Source organism: Drosophila teissieri, unplaced genomic scaffold, assembly GCF_016746235.2.
Source record: "Drosophila teissieri strain GT53w unplaced genomic scaffold, Prin_Dtei_1.1 Segkk7_quiver_pilon_scaf, whole genome shotgun sequence".
Classification (NCBI taxonomy): Eukaryota; Metazoa; Arthropoda; class Insecta; order Diptera; family Drosophilidae; genus Drosophila; species Drosophila teissieri.
The window spans coordinates 1541764-1566576 of NW_025225038.1; the positions used below are offsets into that span (position 1 = coordinate 1541764).

General features: G+C 39.9%; 1 protein-coding gene across 1 annotated transcript in view; it reads left to right on the forward strand.

Moving 5' to 3' along the window:
* The window catches only part of LOC122625801 (protein CEPU-1), a 249645-nt gene extending 225036 nt beyond the window's left edge, over positions 1 to 24609 (forward strand). The window contains 2 exon segments of the mRNA XM_043805853.1: positions 24459 to 24560; positions 24562 to 24609. Of these exon segments, the coding sequence (XP_043661788.1) occupies positions 24459 to 24560; positions 24562 to 24609 (150 nt within the window).
* Positions 24610 to 24813: the final 204 nt, after the last annotated feature.

A 24813-nucleotide genomic window follows, 5' to 3' on the forward strand; every position in this document is an offset into this window, starting at 1 on the left:
TAACTTATTGTATTTGGGACGCTGGATAAAGCGTGCAACCAAGATCGAAACAACTTATATATTGGGACGCTGGATAAAGGGTGCAACAACTTATATATTGGGACGCTGGATAAAGCGTGCAACCAAGATCGAAACAACTTATATATTGGGACGCTGGATAAGCGTGCAACCAGTGGGATCGATCAGAATTTTCCGTATTTGGAAAAAGTAACTGGAGTCGCTGGATAAAGCGGACACCCAAATTAATCGAAAGCTAAGGTTTGTTGATTTGGAGTTATACAGGGTCGCTCGATAAAGCGCACACAAGTAATTTAAGAACCAAATTATCGCATCAATTTAGACAGGATGTGGGGGCGCAGGACAACGAGTGAACAAAATTTGACACTCGGAACAAAAACACCGGGATCGCTGTATTGAGCGAAAAAATAAAAAATGAATAATCGGAATTAATCGATTTAGACAAAGGTAAGGGGCGCCGGATTACGCGTGAAAAAAGTGGTAATCGTAAGAAATTATGTTCTCGTTTTATATAAAACCTGGGTTCGCTGGATTAAGCGCGGAATACACAATAATCGGTATAAACGGAATTGAGGAAAAAAAAAAGATATGAGGGCGCTGGATTACGCTGGACTATGATTGTCGATGTGGGACGCTGGATAAGCGTGGATGTTTGGCCAATTATTGAGACGATATATGCAAATTGGAATAAAATCAAGAACGGAGTTCAAAAAATGAATAAAAGAAAAAACACACATTGACACTTTCTATTGGAAACTACAAAACAAAAAAGGTCCAGTGAGAACGGTTCCTTATTGGAATATGCCGTGTATGGCTCTAGCGGTAGCAACACGTACATATGCTGGTACATATATATATGTGTATGCAATATGTAAATATTAGCGCCGATGGTTGCTTTTAAATGTGATTGTTTGTAATTCTTTTTTTCTCAAACCTTACAGCGCTGGAGGTTGTGTTTGTGGATATGTTCGTCGCTAGTGTTGACTGCAGCCGGTTCTCATCTGCCGCTCTAGGAAATCGTCTGTGTTTTGTCGTGTGTGTGGGAGCTTTCGTGTATGTGAAAATAAACAATAACATTAATATATGTATGTACATATGTTGGATGATATAATGTCTGATCCCTTTTCACTTTGCGAATTGAATGTTTTGGCGATTGTTCGGATGAAACATAAATTGGAGTGGATGCATACAGCATCGACACGTACATATACTATTGCGCAGGTGGCCACTAGTTGATAGTGAGCAATAGATTTGGAGCGCAGCAATATGTATATGTATGTATATACATATATGGTGGGGATTTTGGCACCGTACTTATCTCGGCAAAAGCGCTGGAAGATCCGGCTCGAAGGACCAAAAATGATAACGTCGGGGGCCGGAAAGCTGCTTCCAAATATTCCCAGAATTAATTAAAAAGAGGTGTTGGAGTTCGTGGTGCGTCTTTCTCGTTCGGGGTTTATTTTCAAGTGGTTTTTCATACATGAATATGGCGGCTTCGTGCCCCACTTCGGAAACGGGTCAAAAGGTACATTCCGCCAACAGCGATGCTCTGCTGGCGGGATACCGGACTCAGTTGTTCGGCATGAACAGTTTTTGTTCTTCTCTTTGTTGCATACCTGGACGTAAAATTCACTTCTCCCTCTGTTTCAAGATCGTTTGCAGCATCCACTTATTCGTGCTAAGAATAGTCATTGACGCGTGATCGTAGTAAACCTCGTGTAAAGTGGCTTGGTCATCTTTACTAGTCGCCGGGGTTGGTGGAGGTACATTCTTTGTGCCTTTTGGAATGGGTTGCCGCCCTCTGCGTTTCTTTTAATGCATCCTTGATAGCTGAGCTGCAACAGTGAGGTTGAGGCCTGAAACTTGAGCATGGATGGATTCATAAGGACACTTAATCAAGTTGAACAAGCGTTCTGAAATAAAGGTTGCCTCAGAACCCGAGTCAATAAGTGCCCGTGCTGAGTATTTGATGCCTAAATGATTAAAGCTGTACTCAGGAGGACCCCTTGAGTGTTTACAGCAAGAAACGTTTGCACATTCGGTTGATTCCTTAATGGAGTGAACTGTATATCTTGCTGGTGGTTAAATGTGGATACGTGGGGCTGGTGGTCAGGATTGACCGCTGACTGGACTGGTGGAGTGCCATTTCGGTGCAGGAGAGTGTTGTGGCGTCCTCTGCAAGTATTGCAATTATGCGTGCTAGTGCAATCCCTAAGAAGATGCGTTCTGGCAAAACAGTTTAAACACAACTTCTGCTTCTGAGACATAGTCTCCACTGAAACTGTCGCACTCGACTGGGGTTAAGCGACACCCTCCCTGAGGAGGTGCCGGAATGGAGGCCTGAACGGACTGTTGCGAGCGTGAACCTTCTTCAATGATCTCGTTGAGGCTCGCTGCGCACTGCTCGTAAACGACATAACAGTAGTCATACTTGGACTGCATGACTGTTATGGTGTCTGTGGATCCGAGACCGGACAGAACTTCGGAGCACGCCTCGTATTCCTTCTCCACCTTGTCCCATAGGGCTCTGATCTGCTCGAGTCGCACCCTACTTGTGTGGATTGACGGACTTGTGTCTGCTGGGGTGTTACCTCTGGCCTCGAACTGACCTACTCTATCGGTTATGGTCAGGAATTTCATCAAGGCCCTGTCTGCCTCAGCTTGCGCCATTTTTGCGGTTGCTCTAGTAACTTGGGGTGAGAAGTCTGAATTCGCAGGTTTCGTGTTCGGTGCTGACCGTGGAACTTGGAGCGACGTGCTCGTGGATTTTAGTTGTCGTGGAGTTGTCGATGGGCTTTTGCTTCGAGTGGGATTTGGGCTTTTGAAGGGCACTGAGGACTCGCTCTTGGCTCTAACTCGTTTGGGACGCTAGATAAAGCGTGCAACCAACTGGATCGATTTAACTTATTGTATTTGGGACGCTGGATAAAGCGTGCAACCAAGATCGAAACAACTTATATATTGGGACGCTGGATAAAGGGTGCAACAACTTATATATTGGGACGCTGGATAAAGCGTGCAACCAAGATCGAAACAACTTATATATTGGGACGCTGGATAAGCGTGCAACCAGTGGGATCGATCAGAATTTTCCGTATTTGGAAAAAGTAACTGGAGTCGCTGGATAAAGCGGACACCCAAATTAATCGAAAGCTAAGGTTTGTTGATTTGGAGTTATACAGGGTCGCTCGATAAAGCGCACACAAGTAATTTAAGAACCAAATTATCGCATCAATTTAGACAGGATGTGGGGGCGCAGGACAACGAGTGAACAAAATTTGACACTCGGAACAAAAACACCGGGATCGCTGTATTGAGCGAAAAAATAAAAAATGAATAATCGGAATTAATCGATTTAGACAAAGGTAAGGGGCGCCGGATTACGCGTGAAAAAAGTGGTAATCGTAAGAAATTATGTTCTCGTTTTATATAAAACCTGGGTTCGCTGGATTAAGCGCGGAATACACAATAATCGGTATAAACGGAATTGAGGAAAAAAAAAGATATGAGGGCGCTGGATTACGCTGGACTATGATTGTCGATGTGGGACGCTGGATAAGCGTGGATGTTTGGCCAATTATTGAGACGATATATGCAAATTGGAATAAAATCAAGAACGGAGTTCAAAAAATGAATAAAAGAAAAAACACACATTGACACTTTCTATTGGAAACTACAAAACAAAAAAGGTCCAGTGAGAACGGTTCCTTATTGGAATATGCCGTGTATGGCTCTAGCGGTAGCAACACGTACATATGCTGGTACATATATATATGTGTATGCAATATGTAAATATTAGCGCCGATGGTTGCTTTTAAATTTGATTGTTTGTAATTCTTTTTTTCTCAAACCTTACAGCGCTGGAGGTTGTGTTTGTGGATATGTTCGTCGCTAGTGTTGACTGCAGCCGGTTCTCATCTGCCGCTCTAGGAAATCGTCTGTGTTTTGTCGTGTGTGTGGGAGCTTTCGTGTATGTGAAAATAAACAATAACATTAATATATGTATGTACATATGTTGGATGATCCCTTTTCACTTTGCCAATTGAATGTTTTGGCGATTGTTCGGATGAAACATAAATTGGAGTGGATGCATACAGCATCGACACGTACATATACTATTGCGCAGGTGGCCACTAGTTGATAGTGAGCAATAGATTTGGAGCGCAGCAATATGTATATGTATGTATATACATATATGGTGGGGATTTTGGCACCGTACTTATCTCGGCAAAAGCGCTGGAAGATCCGGCTCGAAGGACCAAAAATGATAACGTCGGGGGCCGGAAAGCTGCTTCCAAATATTCCCAGAATTAATTAAAAAGAGGTGTTGGAGTTCGTGGTGCGTCTTTCTCGTTCGGGGTTTATTTTCAAGTGGTTTTTCATACATGAATATGGCGGCTTCGTGCCCCACTTCGGAAACGGGTCAAAAGGTACATTCCGCCAACAGCGATGCTCTGCTGGCGGGATACCGGACTCAGTTGTTCGGCATGAACAGTTTTTGTTCTTCTCTTTGTTGCATACCTGGATGTAAAATTCACTTCTCCCTCTGTTTCAAGATCGTTTGCAGCATCCACTTATTCGTGCTAAGAATAGTCATTGACGCGTGATCGTAGTAAACCTCGTGTAAAGTGGCTTGGTCATCTTTACTAGTCGCCGGGGTTGGTGGAGGTACATTCTTTGTGCCTTTTGGAATGGGTTGCCGCCCTCTGCGTTTCTTTTAATGCATCCTTGGCGATTACTGTACCCTGATGGGTAGGATTGACCCGACTGATGGGCCTGAATATCTTGGGGCACCTGACTTTTAATAAAACTGAGGTGCGGAGGTCCTCGATATTACATTCTGAAACTCCGTGCAGAAAAACTCCTTGGATAAAAACATCCAACGCGTTGAGCCCCTCACGAGGGCGATTTTTAGACTCTAAATTATATATCGACCCGGTTCTATTTATGCAAGATATATACGCTTCCTGCTGTCCTTCGACCATTTGTAGATCTTTGACGCAGTCAGAGAGGTCCGATGTCTCTTTCAACTCGTATCCGGTTTGCGAGTTAACTCCTGAAGGTTCGAGATGTGTGGGAATCGAACAGAGTAAATACGTCCGTTGGAGTTGAGTATGATTTTCAGAATTAATCTTTATATTTCTTTCTTAGTTCCTTACAGTTCTATTTGATACATTTGGGTTAACTTAATATGCTGATCTGACCGAAAAGTCAAATTTGGGTGGCCCCCGCTTCATACTTTACGTTGTTCACCATTGTCTTGCAATGGCTGAACTTTATCAACACCGATCCATTCAGCGTTTTCTCAATTCCGCAATCTGTCTGCAACTTGACGTTTTCTCCAATAAATATTGCGATGGTGCCAGCCTCTGGTTCGAATATCGTGCTCATTTGCGAAAGTGCGAATTCTCAGAGTCTCTGGTGTAAAACTTACTTAAACCTTACGTAAACCTTTCTTAACCAAAAGTTTGATATAGGCATTTTTTGGCTAAAATGTTGAATTTATACTCGTTACTCGTAGAGTAAAAGGGTATACTAGATTCGTTGAAAAGTATGTAACAGGCAGAAGGAAGCGTTTCCGACCATATAAAGTATATATATTCTTGATCAGGATCAGTAGCCGAGTCGATCTGGCCATGTACGTCTGTCCGTCCGTCTGTCTGTCCGTCTGTCTGTCCGTCCGTATGAACGTCGAGATCTCAGGAACTACAAAAGCTAGAAAGTTGAGATTAAGCATACAGACTCCAGGAACATAGACGCAGCGCAAGTTTGTCGATTCATGTTGCCACGCCCACTCTAACGCCCACAAACCGCCTAAAACTGCCACGCCCACACTTTTGAAAAAGGTTTTGATATTTTTTTTTAATTTTTGTATTAGTCTTGTAAATTTCTATCGATTTGCCAAAAAACTTTTTGCCACGCCCACTCTAACGCCTACAAACCGCCAAAAACTCTCCTTTGCACTTCCACTAGCTGAGTAACGGGTATCAGATAGTCGGGGAACTCGACTATAGCGTTCTCTCTTGTTTTTGGTTAAAATTCTGTTTTTTTTTTGTGAGCATTTACGATTTTAGGACGCAAATTGCTCTCATCAACTTCATTTTAGTTTTATATGATAAAATATATTTAAAATATATAAGAATTTATTTTTAATTAATTTTTAAGCGATTTTTTACTGCTAATGGGTACTTCTTTGTATACTCTTTGACAACTTGTAATAATTTTTGATATTTGAGCTCTTCAGTTGTTAATTTCTTGTTATAATCTTGCATTAGTTTTACGCCACGCTCTGCAATATAATTTTCGTACAATATCAACAGCATTTTTAAAGTCTTCTTGATTATGCCACTTCGATGGATCTATGATGTAATGAAATCAGATAATTTTTTTGAAACAAAAGTTGACAAATCTCGTACTTTTAAGTTAATGCGCTTAACGAATTTTTGTTGTATCATCGCAAACAATAAGTTGCATTCTCGTTTTCTGCGACAGTAACGTTGTCATCGAATAGCCAATGTTATCTGCCATATTGAAATCCTGCCATTGAAATCCTCTCGTTCACCTCTCTGTAGTTGTACAAAGCCCGAATACATTGAATGTCTCTATTAGGAGCTTCAACGGGCAACGGGGATCCAAACCACAATTGTACATACAATTTCACTATAAAAACAGACACATAACGCAAATACTTTTCTTCGTGTTTAGTTAAACGGAAGACTTCTCGAATACCTTTTTAGCTTCAGTGTATAAATTGCCTTAGACATCCAGCGAGCTTGATGCATAGGGCCAGGCGGTCGGAAATTATGGCCTTCCGAAACTATTCCCAAAAAGAGAATTGTTAACTCTAATAGTTCGCGGTAGTCATTACCTGCATGATCTTTTTATACCCGTTACTCGTAGAGTAAAAGGGTATACTAGATTTGTTGAAAAGTATGTAACAGGAAGAAGGAAGCGTTTCCGACCATATAAAGTATATATATTTTTGATCAGGATCAGTAGCCGAGTCGATTTGGCCATGTCCGTCTGTCCGTCCGTATGAACGTCGAGATCTCAGGAACTACAAAAGCTAGAAAGTTGAGATTAAGCATACAGACTCCAGGGGCATAGACGCAGCGCAAGTTTGTCGATTCATGTTGCCACGCCCACTCTAACGCCCACAAACCGCCCAAAACTGCCACGTCCACACTTTTGAAAAATGTTTCGATATTTTTTATTTTTATAATAGTCTTATAAATTTCTAACGATTTGCAAAAAACTTTTTGCCACGCCCACTCTAACGCCCACAAACCGCCCAAAGCTGCCACGCCCACACTTATGAAAAATGTTTTGATATTTTTTCATTTTTGTATTAGTCTTGTAAATTTCTAACGATTTGCCAAAAAAAATTCTTTGCCACGCCCACTCTAACGCCCACAAAACCGCCAAAAACTGTATGTGCTGAAGACTCTCCTTCGCACTTCGAATAGCTGAGTAACGGATATCAGATAGTCGGGGAACTCGACTATAGCGTTCTCTCTTGTTTCAATTGACATCGACAGAAATCAATGATCTGATTCTTTTCTTTGTTTATCCGTGTGGCGACATAATCATTTAGTATATAATCATTTGGTCAATTTTGGCCCATGCTATTTGAAATCGTTAAAACAGGGGACACTAACGCTTGAAGATCCAGCACTTGATTCAAAAGCAGCTCGTAAATATAATTCACATATATGATGGAAGATAAAGCAAACTGCGTTCCAATAACTGTTCTAACAAAACTGCCGAACCGTTAAATCTTCCGGAATCGGGTGCAGTTGTATAAAAACATGCAGCAACGATTTTATCCGAAATTCCCTACTCTGTTAGCAAGTTGAAGGTTGCACGAGATATTTCAACGCCAGTGGTACTCCCAAAAGTTGTTCACCATTAGAATATGATATTATAATTGATATTCTTCCGACTTTTTCTCGACCAGTCAATTCTGGGAGCATTTTTCCATCCCAATGTACCACTGCAGTCATCTAAAATTAACAGTTAAAATGCCAAAATCAACTTTTTCCAAAATTATGTGAACATTCAAAGAGTTGCAAGGTAATTACCAAGTCTTTACAGCTTTTCTTCGCTGACTCAGATATTTTTTTCCTATTATCTTCTCGCAGCCGCTGCAAAGTTCTGGTATTGAATGCGTATTTGGCGACATCATGACCCAAAGCTTCAACAACCGCAGAAATCAAATGCATAGCTGCATTATTGGAAATCTGCCATTTGTCCAACGATAAAAGAAGTCGGGATGTTAAAAAGCTTTTCCTGCCTCTTTTTATAGGGGATAATTCTAAATCTGAACTTGAAATGTCCATATTTTCTTGAACAGCAGACAAAGCATCACTGTTGTCGTCACTTTCAGAAGATCTAATACAATCTATAATACAGTTTTTGTTATTATTTAAAGATCCCGTAAAATAAATCAACATGACTACCTTTGTCTGCAACACGAATGGTTTCTCTGCACTTGCGAGCTTGTTCCTTTTCTTCACGTGCTTCCTTCCGCCTTTCTTTGCATGCCAGTGATGCATCTAAGCCACCTAAATGACCCTGACGTCCATTCTGTCGTTGCATTTCAAGGAATTTCTTATTCTCTTCAATTAACATCATATCCAAAGTTTTCCCAACTTATTAATACAATGGTTTTCTTGGCGGATAGGGATTCGGGCTTTCGACCAAAACGAGGCTGCTTCTTTCACGGCGAGTCCCGCGCTTCTGCGCACAGTTAACTTCAATTTCTTATGGTTGTAAAAGAAAACACGCATTACTTGCCTTATGCTTGGTAACTGCGATCCCAGAATATGAGGAGAGTCGTGGCCAAGTAAAGATATTACATCCCTTGAACGCGATTTGGACATTTTGATTCGAACACGCTATACACGTTAAGTCCCGGTTAAAATTGTAAAAGAGATGCACAGATTTTGTGCTCACATACTTGGAAATACTCAATGAAATGCGGTAAAGCCGCCAATTCTTAACCAATTTGAATACTTGAAAGCATTTTGAAAGGAAAACTAAACGAACTATATAAAATAAAGTTGTTTAGAGCCATTTGCGACCTTAAACCTTAAATGCTCACAAAAAAAAACAGAATTTTAACCAAAAAATACAAAATTTTAGCCAAAAAATTCCTATATCAAACTTTTGGTTGAGAAAGGCACTACTAAACTTTATCCGATCGGGCTAAAACTTTACAAATTTAAGTTTTACTCCAAAATATTCGTTACCAACTGACATTTTTCCCTATAGTAATTTATTTCGTCAGCTATTGGAAGTGCGAAGGAGAGACTTAAAAACTGGCAGTTTTTAGCGGTTTGTGGCCGTTAGAGTAGGCGTGGCAAAAAGTTTTTTGCCACAAGACTAACAAAAAGTGAAAAAATATCAAATCATTTTTCAAAAGTGTGGGCGTGGCCGTTTTGGCAAAAAGTTGTTCTGCAAATCGATAGAAATTTTCAATACCAATAAAAAAATTAAAAACAAGAGAGAACGCTATATTCGAGTTCCCCGACTATCTCAAACCCGTTACTCAGCTATTTGAAGTGCGAAGGAAAGTCTTTAACACTGACAATTTTTGGCGGTTTGTGGGCGTTTAAGTGGGCGTGGCAAAAAGGTTTTTGGCAAATCGATAGAAAATCTGTCCGTCCGTCTGTCTGTCCGTATGAACGTCGAGATCTCAGGAACTACAAAAGGTAGAAAGTTGAGACTTAGCATGCAGACTCCAGAGACATAGACTCAGCGCAAGTTTGTCGATTCATGTTGCCACGCCCACTCTAACGCCCACAAACCGCCCAAAACTGCCACGCCCTCACTTCTGATTTATTTATGATTATGATTTATTTGTGGATTTTCTGAGGTCTGGTTGTTGTTGGGGTTAGGATGCAATCTTCCAACACCTTGTGTTTAGAGAGCATGAAAGAGAGTTTGTCCCTTCTGTTCTCTTTCCAAAATATTGTGTTGCCTACCTGTACAGGTTCCGGTTCCTGTCTATCTGCATTAGCTGCCTCAATTCTTTTCATTTTCTGATTTTGCACCCTTTTTTATACCCGTTACTCGTAGAGTAAAAGGGTATACTAGATTCGTTGAAAAGTATGTAACAGGCAGAAGGAAGCGTTTCCGACCATATAAAGTATATATATTCTTGATCAGGATCAATAGCCGAGTCGATCTGGCCATGTCCGTCTGTCCGTCCGTCTGTCCGTCTGTTCGTCCGTATGAACGTCGAGATCTCAGGAAATACAAAAGGTAGAAAGTTGAGACTTAGCATACAGACTCCAGAGACATAGACGCAGCGCAAGTTTGTCGATTCATGTTGCCACGCCCACTCTAACGCCCACAAACCGCCCAAAACTGCCACGCCCACGCTTTTAAAAAATGTTTTGATATTTTTTCATTTTTGTATTAGTCTTATAAATTTCTATCGATTTGCCAAAAAACTTTTTGCCACGCCCACTCTAACGCCCACAAACCGCCAAAAACTGGCAGTGCTGAAGACTCTCCTTCGCACTTCCACTAGCTGAGTAACGGGTATCAGATAGTCGGGGAACTCGACTATAGCGTTCTCTCTTGTTTTATTTTTAGGTATACTTCGGCCAGAAATGCATTGAATTTCTGCAATTAATCTAGGGTCTTATCTATTCCCCACTAGTTATCGTGGAGTGTAGCCTTTCGACCGTGCAGTTACTCGGCGTCTCACCTTCCTTTTCATATGTGCTAGGGTCTAATCTATTCCACTGTGGTTGCTTTTCAAGTGATATTTTTTAATAACTTTTTCCTGTTTTCTCTATTATATCCAGCAATAATATTGTAATCTACCATAATCAAAATATTTGCATGTCTTGGATGGTTAAGACCAACTCCTCCAGTATCATCAATGCCACCGTTATTTTAGGTTTTAACATTTCCTTAAGCTTACGGGCAATTGTTTCATCGTCAAATGTATTCTATATCCAAGTTTTGCATCGTATTCCTAAATGGAACTTGCTTTACTACTTAAGAAATTCTCCCCATTTCTATAACCACCTGAATGTTATATTCGTCTAAATGTTTCTCCGAAATTGGAAATCCCAACTACAAGTTTTCCGGTACGGAGGTACCGGAGTGTATCGTCTCTCCATTCGTTGCCACTTCCGAGTCGTTTTGTAAGACGTTAAGCTCCGGTTGGACTCTGCTTAATGCGTCCGCCCCTACGTTCAAGGAACCCTTCCTGTATACTATTTTATAGTCATGTTCTAACACCGGGAGTCTAGTTTAGAGTCGGGTTATTTAATGCTCATTAGCCAGGTTAATGATCCGTAACCATTTTGAACATGGTGCCAAACAAATAATGTCTTAAATGCTTCATTGACTAAATGATGGCAAGCATTTCTTTCTCTATGGTAGCCTAGTTTGTTTCCGATGTTAATAGGGTTCTACCAAAGACATTAGAATAACAAGATGCGTAACGCCATACGATTTTTTTGCACACGATTTTTTCGTCGTGGCTTTTCAAGTGGCTCCAGGCTTTCTCGAAATTTTGTTCAAAAGCCAAAGAGCGGAGAGCTCTAGAGCCACCAGCTCTCTTGTACGCATACAGCGACAGCTGACCACTGTATTAGTGCACACGTATGCACATGCATTGTAAAAATGACAAAATATGCCCTGGATCTTAGAAGTTCTTAGACTTTAAATCTTTATTATTTATTATTATCTCTATTTATTTATTTTTATTTATATTATCTTTATTTTTTATAAATTGACACCACTTAAAAACTCTAGTCTTGCATTGCCTTAACATAACAATTATTCAAATTCAACACAGAAATAATAATAGCACAATCTATGTACATAATAATGCATAATAATTTTAAAATATGACTTTATATTAGAATAATTGTCATTAGAGTATTCAGCGTGCGACGTGTGAAAAATATAAGAAGACAATGATTCTTCGGTGCTTATGTCCGCACTTCGTGCTTCAAGAAATCAATTTTGCAATAAACAGATTCTATATTTTTATTTATTTTATATATATTAATTATACCCGTTACTCGTAGAGTAAAAGGGTATACTAGATTCGTTGAAAAGTATGTAACAGGCAGAAGGAAGCGTTTCCGACCATATAAAGTATATATATTCTTGATCAGGATCAATAGCCGAGTCGATCTGGCCATGTCCGTCTGTCCGTCTGTCCGTCCGTCTGTCCGTCCGTCTGTCCGTCCGTCTGTCCGTCCGTCTGTCCGTCCGTCTGTCTGTCCGTATGAACGTCGAGATCTCAGGAACTACAAAAGGTAAAGTATATATATTCTTGATCAGGATCAATAGCCGAGTCGATTTGGCCATGTCCGTCTGTCCGTCCCTCTGTCCGTCCGTCCGTCTGTCCGTCCGTCTGTCCGTCCGTCTGTCCGGCCGTCTGTCCGTCCGTCTGTCCGTCCGTCTGTCTGTCCGTATGAACGTCGAGATCTCAGGAACTACAAAAGTTAAAGTATATATATTCTTGATCAGGATCAATAGCCGAGTCGATCTGGCCATGTCCGTCTGTCCGTCCGTCTGTCAGTCCGTCTGTCCGTCCGTCTGTCCGTCCGTCTGTCCGTCCGTCTGTCCGTCCGTCTGTCCGTCCGTCTGTCCGTCCGTCTGTCCGTCCGTCTGTCCGTCCGTCTGTCCGTCCGTCTGTCTGTCCGTATGAACGTCGAGATCTCAGGAACTACAAAAGGTAAAGTATATATATTCTTGATCAGGATCAATAGCCGAGTCGATCTGGCCATGTCCGTCTGTCCGTCCGTCTGTCCGTCTGTCTGTCCGTCTGTCCGTCCGTCTGTCCGTCCGTCTGTCTGTCCGTATGAACGTCGAGATCTCAGGAACTACAAAAGGTAGAAAGTTGAGACTTAGCATACAGACTTCAGAGACATAGACGCAGCGCAAGTTTGTCGATTCATGTTGCCACGCCCACTCTAACGCCCACAAACCGCCCAAAACTGCCACGCCCTCACTTTTAAACAATGTTTTGATATTTTTTCATTTGTGTATTAGTCTTGTAAAGTGTTAGAGTGGGCGTGGCAAAAAGTTTTTCCGCAAATCGATAGAAATTTACAAGACTAATAAAAAAATGAAAAAATATCAAAACAGTTTTGGGCGGTTTGTGGACGTTAGAGTGGGCGTGGCAACATTGGTCAACAAACTTGCGCTGTTTCTATAGAAATTTACAAGACTATAAAAAAAGTGAACAAGTTTCAAAACATTTTTGAAAAGTGTGGGCGTGGCAGCTTAGGGCTGTTTGTAGGCGTTAGAGTGGGCGTGGCAAAAAGTTTCACTGCAAATCGATAGAAATTTACAAATCTAGCAAAAAAATTAAAAAATATCAAAACAGTTTTTCAAAGTGTGGGCGGTCTGTGGGCGTGGCAACGTGGGTCAATAAACTTGCGCTGCGTCTCTGTCTCTGGAGTCTATATGCTTAATCTCAACTTTCTAGCTTATAGTTTTATAGTTCCTGAGATCTCGAAGTGCATATGGACAGACGGACGTAAGTGAAACTCTATCGGTGTATTCTAGCCTATATATTCTCTTTGCTTCCTCTAAAAATGTTTTACGTTTTACCTATAAATTAAAAATGTTTTGATATTTTTTCATTTTTATATTAGTCTTCTTAATTTCTATCGATTTGCTAAAAAACTTTTTGCCACGCCCACTCTAACGCCCACAAACCGCCAAAAACTGGCAGTGCTGAAGACTCTCCTTCGCACTTCCACTAGCTGAGTAACGGGTATCAGATAGTCGGGGAACTCGACTATAGCGTTCTCTCTTGTTTTATTTTTAGGTATACTTCGGCCAGAAATGCATTGAATTTCTGCAATTAATCTAGGGTCTCATCTATTCCCCAGTAGTTATCGTGGAGTGTAGCCTTTCGACCGTGCAGTTACTCGGCGTCTCACCTTCCTTTTCATATGTGCTAGGGTCTAATCTATTCCACTGTGGTTGCTTTTCAAGTGATATTTTTTAATAACTTTTTCCTGTTTTCTCTATTATATCCAGCAATAATATTGTAATCTACCATAATCAAAATATTTGCATGTCTTGGATGGTTAAGACCAACTCCTCCAGTATCATCAATGCCACCGTTATTTTAGGTTTTAACATTTCCTTAAGCTTACGGGCAATTGTTTCATCGTCAAATGTATTCTATATCCAAGTTTTGCATCGTATTCCTAAATGGAACTTGCTTTACTACTAAATTCTCCCCATTTCTATAACCACCTGAATGTTATATTCGTCTAAATGTTTCTCCGAAATTGGAAATCCCAACTACAAGTTTTCCGGTACGGAGGTACCGGAGTGTATCGTCTCTCCATTCGTTGCCACTTCCGAGTCGTTTTGTAAGACGTTAAGCTTCGGTTGGACTCTGCTTAATGCGTCCGCCCCTACGTTCAAGGAACCCTTCCTGTATACTATTTTATAGTCATGTTCTAACACCGGGAGTCTAGTTTAGAGTCGGGTTATTTAATGCTCATTAGCCAGGTTAATGATCCGTAACCATTTTGAACATGATGCCAAACAAATAATGTCTTAAATGCTTCATTGACTAAATGATGGCAAGCATTTCTTTCTCTATGGTAGCCTAGTTTGTTTCCGATGTTAATAGGGTTCTACCAAAGACATTAGAATAACAAGATGCGTAACGCCATACGATTTTTTTGCACACGATTTTTTCGTCGTGGCTTTTCAAGTGGCTCCAGGCTTTCTCGAAATTTTGTTTAAAAGCCAAAGAGCGGAGAGCTCTAGAGCCACCAGCTCTCTTGTACGCATACAGCGACAGCTGACCACTGTATTAGTGCACACGTATGCACATGCATTGTAAAAATGACAAAATATGCCCTGGATCTTAGAAGTTCTTAGACTTTAAATCTTTATTATTTATTATTATCTTTATTTATTTATTTTTATTTATATTATCTTTATTTTTTATAAATTGACACCACTTAAAAACTCTAGTCTTGCATTGCCTTAACATAACATTATTCAAATTCAACACAGAAATAATAATAGCACAATCTATGTACATAATAATGCATAATAATTTTAAAATATGACTTTATATTAGAATAATTGTCATTAGAGTATTCAGCGTGCGACGTGTGAAAAATATAAGAAGACAATGATTCTTCGGTGCTTATGTCCGCACTTCGTGCTTCAAGAAATCAATTTTGCAATAAACAGATTCTATATTTTTATTTATTTTATATATATTAATTATACCCGTTACTCGTAGAGTAAAAGGGTATACTAGATTCGTTGAAAAGTATGTAACAGGCAGAAGGAAGCGTTTCCGACCATATAAAGTATATATATTCTTGATCAGGATCAATAGCCGAGTCGACGTGGCCATGTCCGTCCGTCTGTCCGTCCGTCTGTCCGTCCGTCTGTCCGTCCGTCTGTCCGTCCGTCTGTCCGTCCGTCTGTCTGTCCGTATGAACGTCGAGATCTCATGAACTACAAAAGTTAAAGTATATATATTCTTGATCAGGATCAATAGCCGAGTCGATCTGGCCATGTCCGTCTGTCCGTCCGTCTGTCCGTCCGTCTGTCCGTCCGTCCGTCTGTCCGTCTGTCCGTCCGTCTGTCCGTCCGTCTATCCGTCTGCCACGCCCACACTTTTGAAAAATGTTTCGATATTTTTTCATTTTCCACTTTCTAGCTTTTGTAGTTTCTGAGATCTCGACGTTCATACGGACGGACAGACGGACGGACAGACGGACAGACGGACGGACAGACGGACATGGCCAGATCGACTCGGCTACTGATCCTGATCAAGAATATATATACTTTATATGGTCGGAAACACTTCCTTCTGCCTGTTACATACTTTTCAACGACTCTAGTATACCCTTTTACTCTACGAGTAACGGGTATAAAAACTTCTTTCAAACCATAATAGTTTTGAATCGAAATTGACCAAAACATTAATCAAATTTGTTTCTTAGATCAAAACTGATTTCGGCCCGAAAATCGTCTTCTAGCAGAAGCACGCACAAATACACACTATCTCCTTTAATTTTTATACTCACACAAGCAAGACAATTCTATTTTTAGATTTTTACGCTCTCAATTTTAGGCGAGCGAAAAGAGTGCAATTTTGGTCGTCACCAAAAAAGTGGCTGCATAGTGCAAAACCAATGTATGGGCGTTACGCATCTTGTTATTCTAATGTCTTTGGTTCTACTTACGTATGCTATTAGTCTGTCCGTTCCTAAATTTCCCTGCGATAGGACTGCTCTAATGGCATAATTGCTGGCAACCATGGTTAGGATGAATGGCTTTTCAAAATCGGGATATTGCAAGATTAGATCATTACAAAAAGGGTCTTGCAAACCTCAAATGCCTCTGTATACTCCTCCTCTATTTGTGAGGCCTTTTTCATTTAGTTTGCTTCGTCAGTGGCTTTGTTATTACTGCGAAATCCCCAATAAACCTTCTGTAGTAACCCAATAATCCTAGGAAGGATTTTATCTGCTTCCTAGTCTTCGGGATACTGAATTTCTTTATTGTGTCAATCTTCCCCGGATTAGGTTTGATTCCTTGTGGCGTCATTACATACCCTATTCCACCTCTGTTCTCAGGAATTCCGTCTTGTCCAACTGAAATTTAAAATTGGTTTCTGTTAGCTTTTTAAATACAATTTCTAAGTCTGTAATGTGCCATCCATATAAATGAGCAACATTTTCCCAGCAACTTATCAAAAATGTTATTCATTAACCTCTGAAAGGTAGCAGGAGCATTATTTAAGCCAAACGGCTTCTCCGTCGAAAAGTACAGGGCTCTTCCCAAATTCCTTGCACCCGAGGTATCCATCTTATGCACCAGCTATACCGGACCATCCAAGGTGAATGGCTGTGTCTAATTATTTTCTGCTCCAGAAACTTCTCTAGTTGACTTCTCACCTCATGTCTTTTCTTAAACGCATACCTATATGGTCTGGCGTAGATGGGAATATCATCCTTTGTTCTTATTCAAATTATCTTCTACCTTATGAAATATCTTTGGGTATTTCTTACAAGTTATATTTCATTATCCGAGCTCGTCTTCGTTCAAGTGCTCTGTCATGATTTTGTGAAATGGAAGGCTACTAATGCTACTCCTTGCTCCTTCTATATTGTTTAATAAAAAATGTTGTGGGGTTTTAAATTCAACAACATTTTCGGTTCCTCCAATAACCTTATCTGTATCCGCATAATTTACTTCTTTACTTCTAATAAGAGTCGTCCTGTCATTGCCCTGTTAATACCTTCTGTTAAACAAAAAGTCTCCATCCTGTAATTGCACGGACTCGGCCTCTATTGTATATAGTTCTGATGGTCTATATGCGGCAAAATGAAGTTTTTGTTTTTTATATGCTACGTTGAACCATACGTTCCGTATATTAATAACTGCCTTCAGCTGTTGTAGCATATCTATTCCGATCAACCCTTCGAAGAACTGATTATAGAAAAACATTCTCATTTTACCAACTCCTCTTAACTCCTTGGTTGGGTGATGGTTTTAATGTCTATTTGGTCATTTAGTTTTCTTACATATTGTGGGTGCACTAACTCGGGTCTAATTAATGAAAAAGAGGGTCCTGTGTATATTAATAACTTTATTGATTTCCTCTGTTTCATCTTTACCCGCAAATAAAGCTGTGCCTAAAAAGTACATCTATAAATCCATCTAATTATCCTCCTTCGCCATTATATTTCGGAATAATCTTCACTAGGTCTATTACCTTGATGGCCTCTAATACGCTTGTAGTTGCCATACTAGTTTTCTGCCTATCCCTTTGCAATGACATGTATCTTACGTATATGAGTTGTTTGCGTTTGTGAGGTAAATCGATGATTTCTTAATCTAGTGTTATGGCTAATCAATTAATATAATAATATATATTAAATTTAGTGTTTTCTTGTTAAAATGCCGAAATCTGTGTATTATTGTTTAGTGGATCCCCAAGTGTCCGTGTGTGAAATGGAGTTCTGTAATTCAATGCTATAAAACCTGTTGGCAACTTCCTAAGCTGAGCACCGAACATTTAACTACAACCGAACGCACCGTCCGGCATGACATCGGCCAAAGATCGTTCGCTAGAGCTAACTTTTTTGTCACATCGAATCGTCGACAACCGCCACCGTTTGCTGGCGGTCGAGCCGTTTGCTTTGAATTACTTTTCCGTGCATACCAATTTTTCGTTTAAAACTAATTGTATTTTACTTAACACCTCCTATTTCTGCAAAACTGATCTTGGGGCTTGCACTTAATCTGTAAGTGTTTATATTCAGTGATTATTCAGTTAATATTCGAGCTTAGCTCGTTAGCTTTAATTAATTATTTACTTCGCACTGTTGGCCTCTAAGCTTATGAATCATTTCGCATTTTTTACATTTACTATTTACCAAATTTATATTATCAATTTGCGATTTCTTTATTATTCTCCAACTCCCATTATACACACTAACACTCTACTCACTGTTTATGTTCCTCCTTACATCGATATTAATATTAATATAACAATATTAATATCGTTAATATTATGTTCATCCTTGGTCGCTACGAATCCTGGTTGAACCGCCCTTTGGCCAAAGGACTACCGACTGCGCCAGTTAACTCTCGTAGGTTCGAGAAATGTGGGAAATGGAGAGAGTAAATACGTCAGTTAGAGTTGAGTTTGATTTTCAAAATTAATCTTTAAATTTCTTTCCTAGTTTTTTACAGTTTACTGTTACTGTTTGTTACATTTTTGTTTACTTAATATGCTGATCTGACCGAAAAGTGGAATTGGAGCGGAAGATATTCTAGGTTTTTATTAAAGTGGGCGTGGCAAAAAAGTTTTTGGCAGGTCGATAGAAATTTACAAGACTAATACAAAAATGAAAAAATATCAAAATATTTTTTAAAAGTGTGGGAGTGGGAGTTTTGTGCGGTTTGTGGGCGTTAGAGTGGGCTTGGCAACACTAACCTTGCGCTGCGTCTATGTCTCTGGAGTCTGTATGCTTAATCTAGCTTTTGTAGTTCCTGGGATCTCGACGTTCATACGGACATGACTATATCGACTCGGCTATTGATCCTGATTAAGAATATATATACTTTACATGGTCGGAAACACTTCCTTCTGCCTGTAACATACTTTTCAATGAATCTACATAGTATACCCTTTTACTCAACGAGTAACGGGTATAAAAATAAAGTTAATAAGACACTTTTATTTTATTAATTGTGGGAAAAAAAATTTATTTGAAAAAATAAATCAAAAATATCAAATATGTCGATATTTTTTTGTGATATTTTAAATATTTTCATCATTTTGTTATAATAAAACAAGAGAGAACGTTATAGTCGAGTTCCCCGACTATCTGATACCCGTTACTCAGCTAGTGGAAGTGCGAAGGAGAAATTTCAGCACTGACAGTTTTTGGCGGTTTGTGGGCGCTAGAGTGGGCGTGGCAACAAGTTTTTTAGCAAATCGATAAAAATTTACAAGACTAATACAAAAATGAAAAAATATCAAAACATTTTTCAAAAGTGTGGGCGTAGCAGCTTTGGGCGGTTTGTGGGCGTTAGAGTGGGCGTGGCAAAAAGTTTTTTGGCAAATCGTTAGAAATTTATAAGACTAATACAAAAATGAAAAAATATCAAAACATTTTTCAAAAGTGTGGGCGTGGCAGTTTTGGGCGGTTTGTGGGTGTTAGAGTGGGCGTGGCAACATGAATCGACAAACTTGCGCTGCGTCTATGTCTCAGGAGTCAGTATGCTTAATCTCAACTTTCTACCTTTTGTAGTTCCTGAGATCTCGACGTTCATACGGACAGACGGACGGACAGACGGACGGACAGACGGACGGACAGACGGACGGACAGACGGACATGGCCAGATCGACTCGGCTATTGATCCTGATCAAGAATATATATACTTTATATGGTCGGAAACGCTTCCTTCTGCCTGTTACATACTTTTCAACGAATCTAGTATACCCTTTTACTCTACGAGTAACGGGTATAAAAACGCTATAAGAACGCTTTAGTCGAGTTCCCCGACTATCTGATACCCGTTACTCAGCTAGTGGAAGTGTGAAGAAGAGTCTTCATCACTGACAGTTTTTGACGGTTTGTGGGCGTTAGAGTGGGCGTGGCAAAAAGTTTTTTAGCAAATCGATAAAAATTTATAAGACTAATATAAAAATTAAAAAAATTTAAAACATTTTTCAAAAGTGTGGGCGTGGCAGTTTTGGGCGGTTTGTGGGCGTTAGAGTGGTCGTGGCAACATGAATCGACAAACTTGCGCTTCGTCTATATCTCTGGAGTCCGTATGCTTTCTCTCAACTTTCTAGCTTCTATAGTTCCTGAGATCTCGACGTTCATACGAACGGACAGACGGACGGACAGACGGACGGTCAGACGGACATGGCCAGATCGACTCGGCTATTGATCCTGATCAAGAATATATATACTTTATATGGTCGGAAACGCTTCCTTCTGCCTGTTACATACTTTTCAACGAATCTAGTATACCCTTTTACTCTATGAGTAACGGGTATAATTAATATATAAATAAAATAAATAAAAATATGGAATCTGTTTATTGCAAAATTGATTTCTTGAAGCAGGAAGTGCGGACATAAGCACCGAAGAATCATTGTCTTCTTATATTTTTCACACGTCGCACGCTGAATACTCTAATGACAATTATTCTAATATAAAGTCATATTTGAAAATTATTATGCATTATAATGTACATAGATTGTGCTATTATTATTTCTGTGTTGAATTTGAATAATTGTTATGTTAAGGCAATGCAAGACTAGAGTTTTTAAGTGGTGTCAATTTATAAAAAATAATAAAGATTTAAAGTCTAAGAACTTCTAAGATCCAGGGCATATTTTGTCATTTTTACAATGCATGTGCATACGTGTGCACTAATACAGTGGTCAGCTGTCGCTGTATGCGTACAAGAGAGCTGGTGGCTCTAGAGCTCTCCGCTCTTTGGCTTTTGAACAAAATTTCGAGAAAGCCTGGAGCCACTTGAAAAGCCACGACGAAAAAATCGTGTGCAAAAAAATCGTATGGCATTACGCATCTTGTTATTCTAATGTCTTTGGTAGAACCCTATTAACATCGGAAACAAACTAGGCTACCATAGAGAAAGAAATGCTTGCCATCATTTAGTCAATGAAGCATTTAAGACATTATTTGTTTGGCACCATGTTCAAAATGGTTACGGATCATTAACCTGGCTAATGAGCATTAAATAACCCGACTCTAAACTAGACTCCCGGTGTTAGAACATGACTATAAAATAGTATACAGGAAGGGTTCCTTGTACGTAGGGGCGGACGCATTAAGCAGAGTCCAACCGGAGCTTAACGTCTTACAAAACGACTCGGAAGTGGCAACGAATGTAGAGACGATACACTCCGGTACCTCCGTACCGGAAAACTTGTAGTTGGGATTTCCAATTTCGGAGAAACATTTAGACGAATATAACATTCAGGTGGTTATAGAAATGGGGAGAATTTCTTAAGTAGTAAAGCAAGTTCCATTTAGGAATATGATGCAAAACTTGGATATAGAATACATTTGACGATGAAACAATTGCCCGTAAGCTTAAGGAAATGTTAAAACCTAAAATAACGGTGGCATTGATGATACTGGAGGAGTTGGTCTTAACCATCCATGACATGCAAATATTTTGATTATGGTAGATTACAATATTATTGCTGGATATAATAAAGAAAACAGGAAAAAGTTATTAAAAAATATCACTTGAAAAGCAACCACAGTGGAATAGATTAGACCCTAGCACATATGAAAAGGAAGGTGAGACGCCGAGTAACTGCACGGTCGAAAGGCTACACTCCACGATAACTACTGGGGAATAGATGAGACCCTAGATTAATTGCAGAAATTCAATGCATTTCTGGCCGAAGTATACCTAAAAATAAAACAAGAGAGAACGCTATAGTCGAGTTCCCCGACTATCTGATACCCGTTACTCAGCTAGTGGAAGTGCGAAGGAGAGTCTTCAGCACTGCCAGTTTTTGGCGGTTTGTGGGCGTTAGAGTGGGCGTGGCAAAAAGTTTTTTAGCAAATCGATAGAAATTAAGAAGACTAATATAAAAATGAAAAAATATCAAAACGTTTTTCAAAAGTGTGGGCGTGGCAGATTTGTGCGGTTTGTCGGCGTTAGAGTGGGCGTGGCAAAAAGTTTTTTGGCAAATCGATAGAAATTTATAAGACTAATACAAAAATGAAAAAATATCAAAACATTTTTTAAAAGCGTGGGCGTGGCAGTTTTGGGCGGTTTGTGGGCGTTAGAGTGGGCGTCCGTATGAACGTCGAGATCTCAGGAACTTAAAAAACCAGAAAGTTGAGATTAAGCATACAGACTCCTGGGACATAGACGCAGCGCAAGTTTGTCGATTCATGTTGCCACGCCCATTCTAACGCCCACAAACCGCCCAAAGCTGCCACGCCCACACTTTTGAAAAATGTTTTGATATTTTTTCATTTTTGTATTAGACTTGTAAATTTCTATCGATTTGCCAAAAAACTTTTGGCCACGCCCACTTTAACGCCTACAAGCCTCCAAAAACTGTCAGTGTTAAAGACTCTCCTTCGCACTTCCACTAGCTGAGTAACGGGTATCAGATAGTCGGGGAACTCGACTATAGCGTTCTCTCTTGTTTTAATATCACGACATCCCTAGTTGCTACTGTCCTGTCTGGATGAGAATGACACTTAACACGTGGTGGCCGTTCGGAAAATTCGGCACTTTTATACAATGCTAGACACCCAATGATTTGGCCCAAACACCATAACTCTGTCTATTATTCGGAACTTTCATGAACGACAACTGCATGCAGGCCCAAGAGCACTGCTGGCAAATTTACGTTTGCAGTTCGACGGGTTAAGAACTGTCTCATGAGTGGTTCGCAAATGCGTTAAATGCTTTACGACCAAGCCGCAGCTTATTGAGCATATCATAACCTTCCGAATGGAATCGACAATTGTGGTCTTTTCTACTACAAGTCGTTGGTTCGCAATAGACCGCCCACAGAGATATTCACTCGAGGTAAACCTTTTCAAATTTCTAGTGAAATTTAGAGGGATGGCAGAAAGTAAGACACCTTCAACTGATGTTTTGGGCTTATTGGGGTGAGGAATATCTAAACCTACTTCAACAGCGCACCAGATAGCGTTCAACAAGTCAACCTCTTCGCATAGTTGATTTGGTGCTGGTCAAGGACGAGAAACTTCCTCCAATGCGTTGGCCACTGGCTCGACTAGTCGGTCTTACTTCAGGAAAGGATGACGTACCTTGAGTGGCTGAGTTAAGGACGGCATTCGGCATCATTTGTAGAGGAAGTTGTCATCATGGATGTTCAATTCGGGAATGAAAATGTTAGTAATCCTGGCTCTACCTATCACCATTGACTGTAACGTTCTGGCCATCATCGTTTTTGAAGATGTAGGGATTCCACCTGTCCATTAAGCGCACCAATGAGTCAGTTTTTCTGGATGTTCCGGTGTTTCGACATATACTTGAGAATTAGCTTCACTCCAAATGTCGCAGTTTTGTTTCTTAACGTAACAATTCAAACAACGGCAATTTCGTATTGGGCCCATTCGAAGAATCGAAGCCTTGCATGATGATCGGGTCTTCCTCAATGCTACGCTCTAAAGCAGCAATAGTTTCTTCTCTACGCACCGTACGGCACCTTTGGGGATGTTAAATATCAATAAAAGAAAACGTGGTGCGAAAACGGTTAATAGTTATTAGAATTGCCTGCTCTGATGGACGAATTTGTCAATATTTTCGAAAAAAAATTCGACTATTTGGAATCGAAGACTTTCGGGAAACTCCCTTTGCATTAAACTCAAGTCTAACCGTTGTGGCATCCAGTCCCTGCACTCCTTTCTTCCGCAGGTAACCATGGTCCGTCGACAGAGCTCTCGAAGCGAGACGTTGGGCAGTATCGATTGTGCTAGAACGTCGGAGTACACCGTCCCCCGCCACTCTCCCAACAAAACTCCACGTTGGCAATCAGGATCTCCGCATCTTGAAATTTAAAAAGCGAAACTCTGTAATTTATGTAAATAAAATTAGTCACCGTTGATCTTTGATCTCTTGTTCTTAACTTTGGGTACAGCGTGGTTATCTCGCACGGTAACCAATATTTTACAATAAAATTTTGTCACGGATTACTGATTGAGCCACCTCAGCACCAGCATAGTCAAATTAGAACACGAATAGATTTTTAACTGTTATTTATTTCCGCCGGTTATTATCTCCTAAATTGCTCGTTATATAAATTAGTTATCTTTCCTGAGTCTATTTTGGCTTACTCCAATATTTCGCTAATCTACTTGATAACTATTATTGTTTACACTCTAACCAACAATAAGTATCTCCTTTTGTCGCAGGAAATTAACTATGATTCACCAAGAGGAGGAGTTTCAGTAATAACTGAAAAAGGAGACATAACAACATCGTATCTATTAATTCAACGAGCAAGCATTGCTGACTCGGGGCAATATTCTTGCTTACCGTCAAACGCAAACCCCAAATCTGTAAATGTTCATATTTTAAAAGGTAAATACACTTAAAAGAGTTTTATATTTTTTCATAATTTTTTTTACATTATATCCAGGTGATAACCCAGCAGCAGTTCAAAAATCCCACATATTGGCATCAGAAACTTTAAATGTGTATTTTCTTCAGATTTTATTGAATTTATTAGTTTTATAAGTACTTCTATAATATTTTTCTATAATAAAA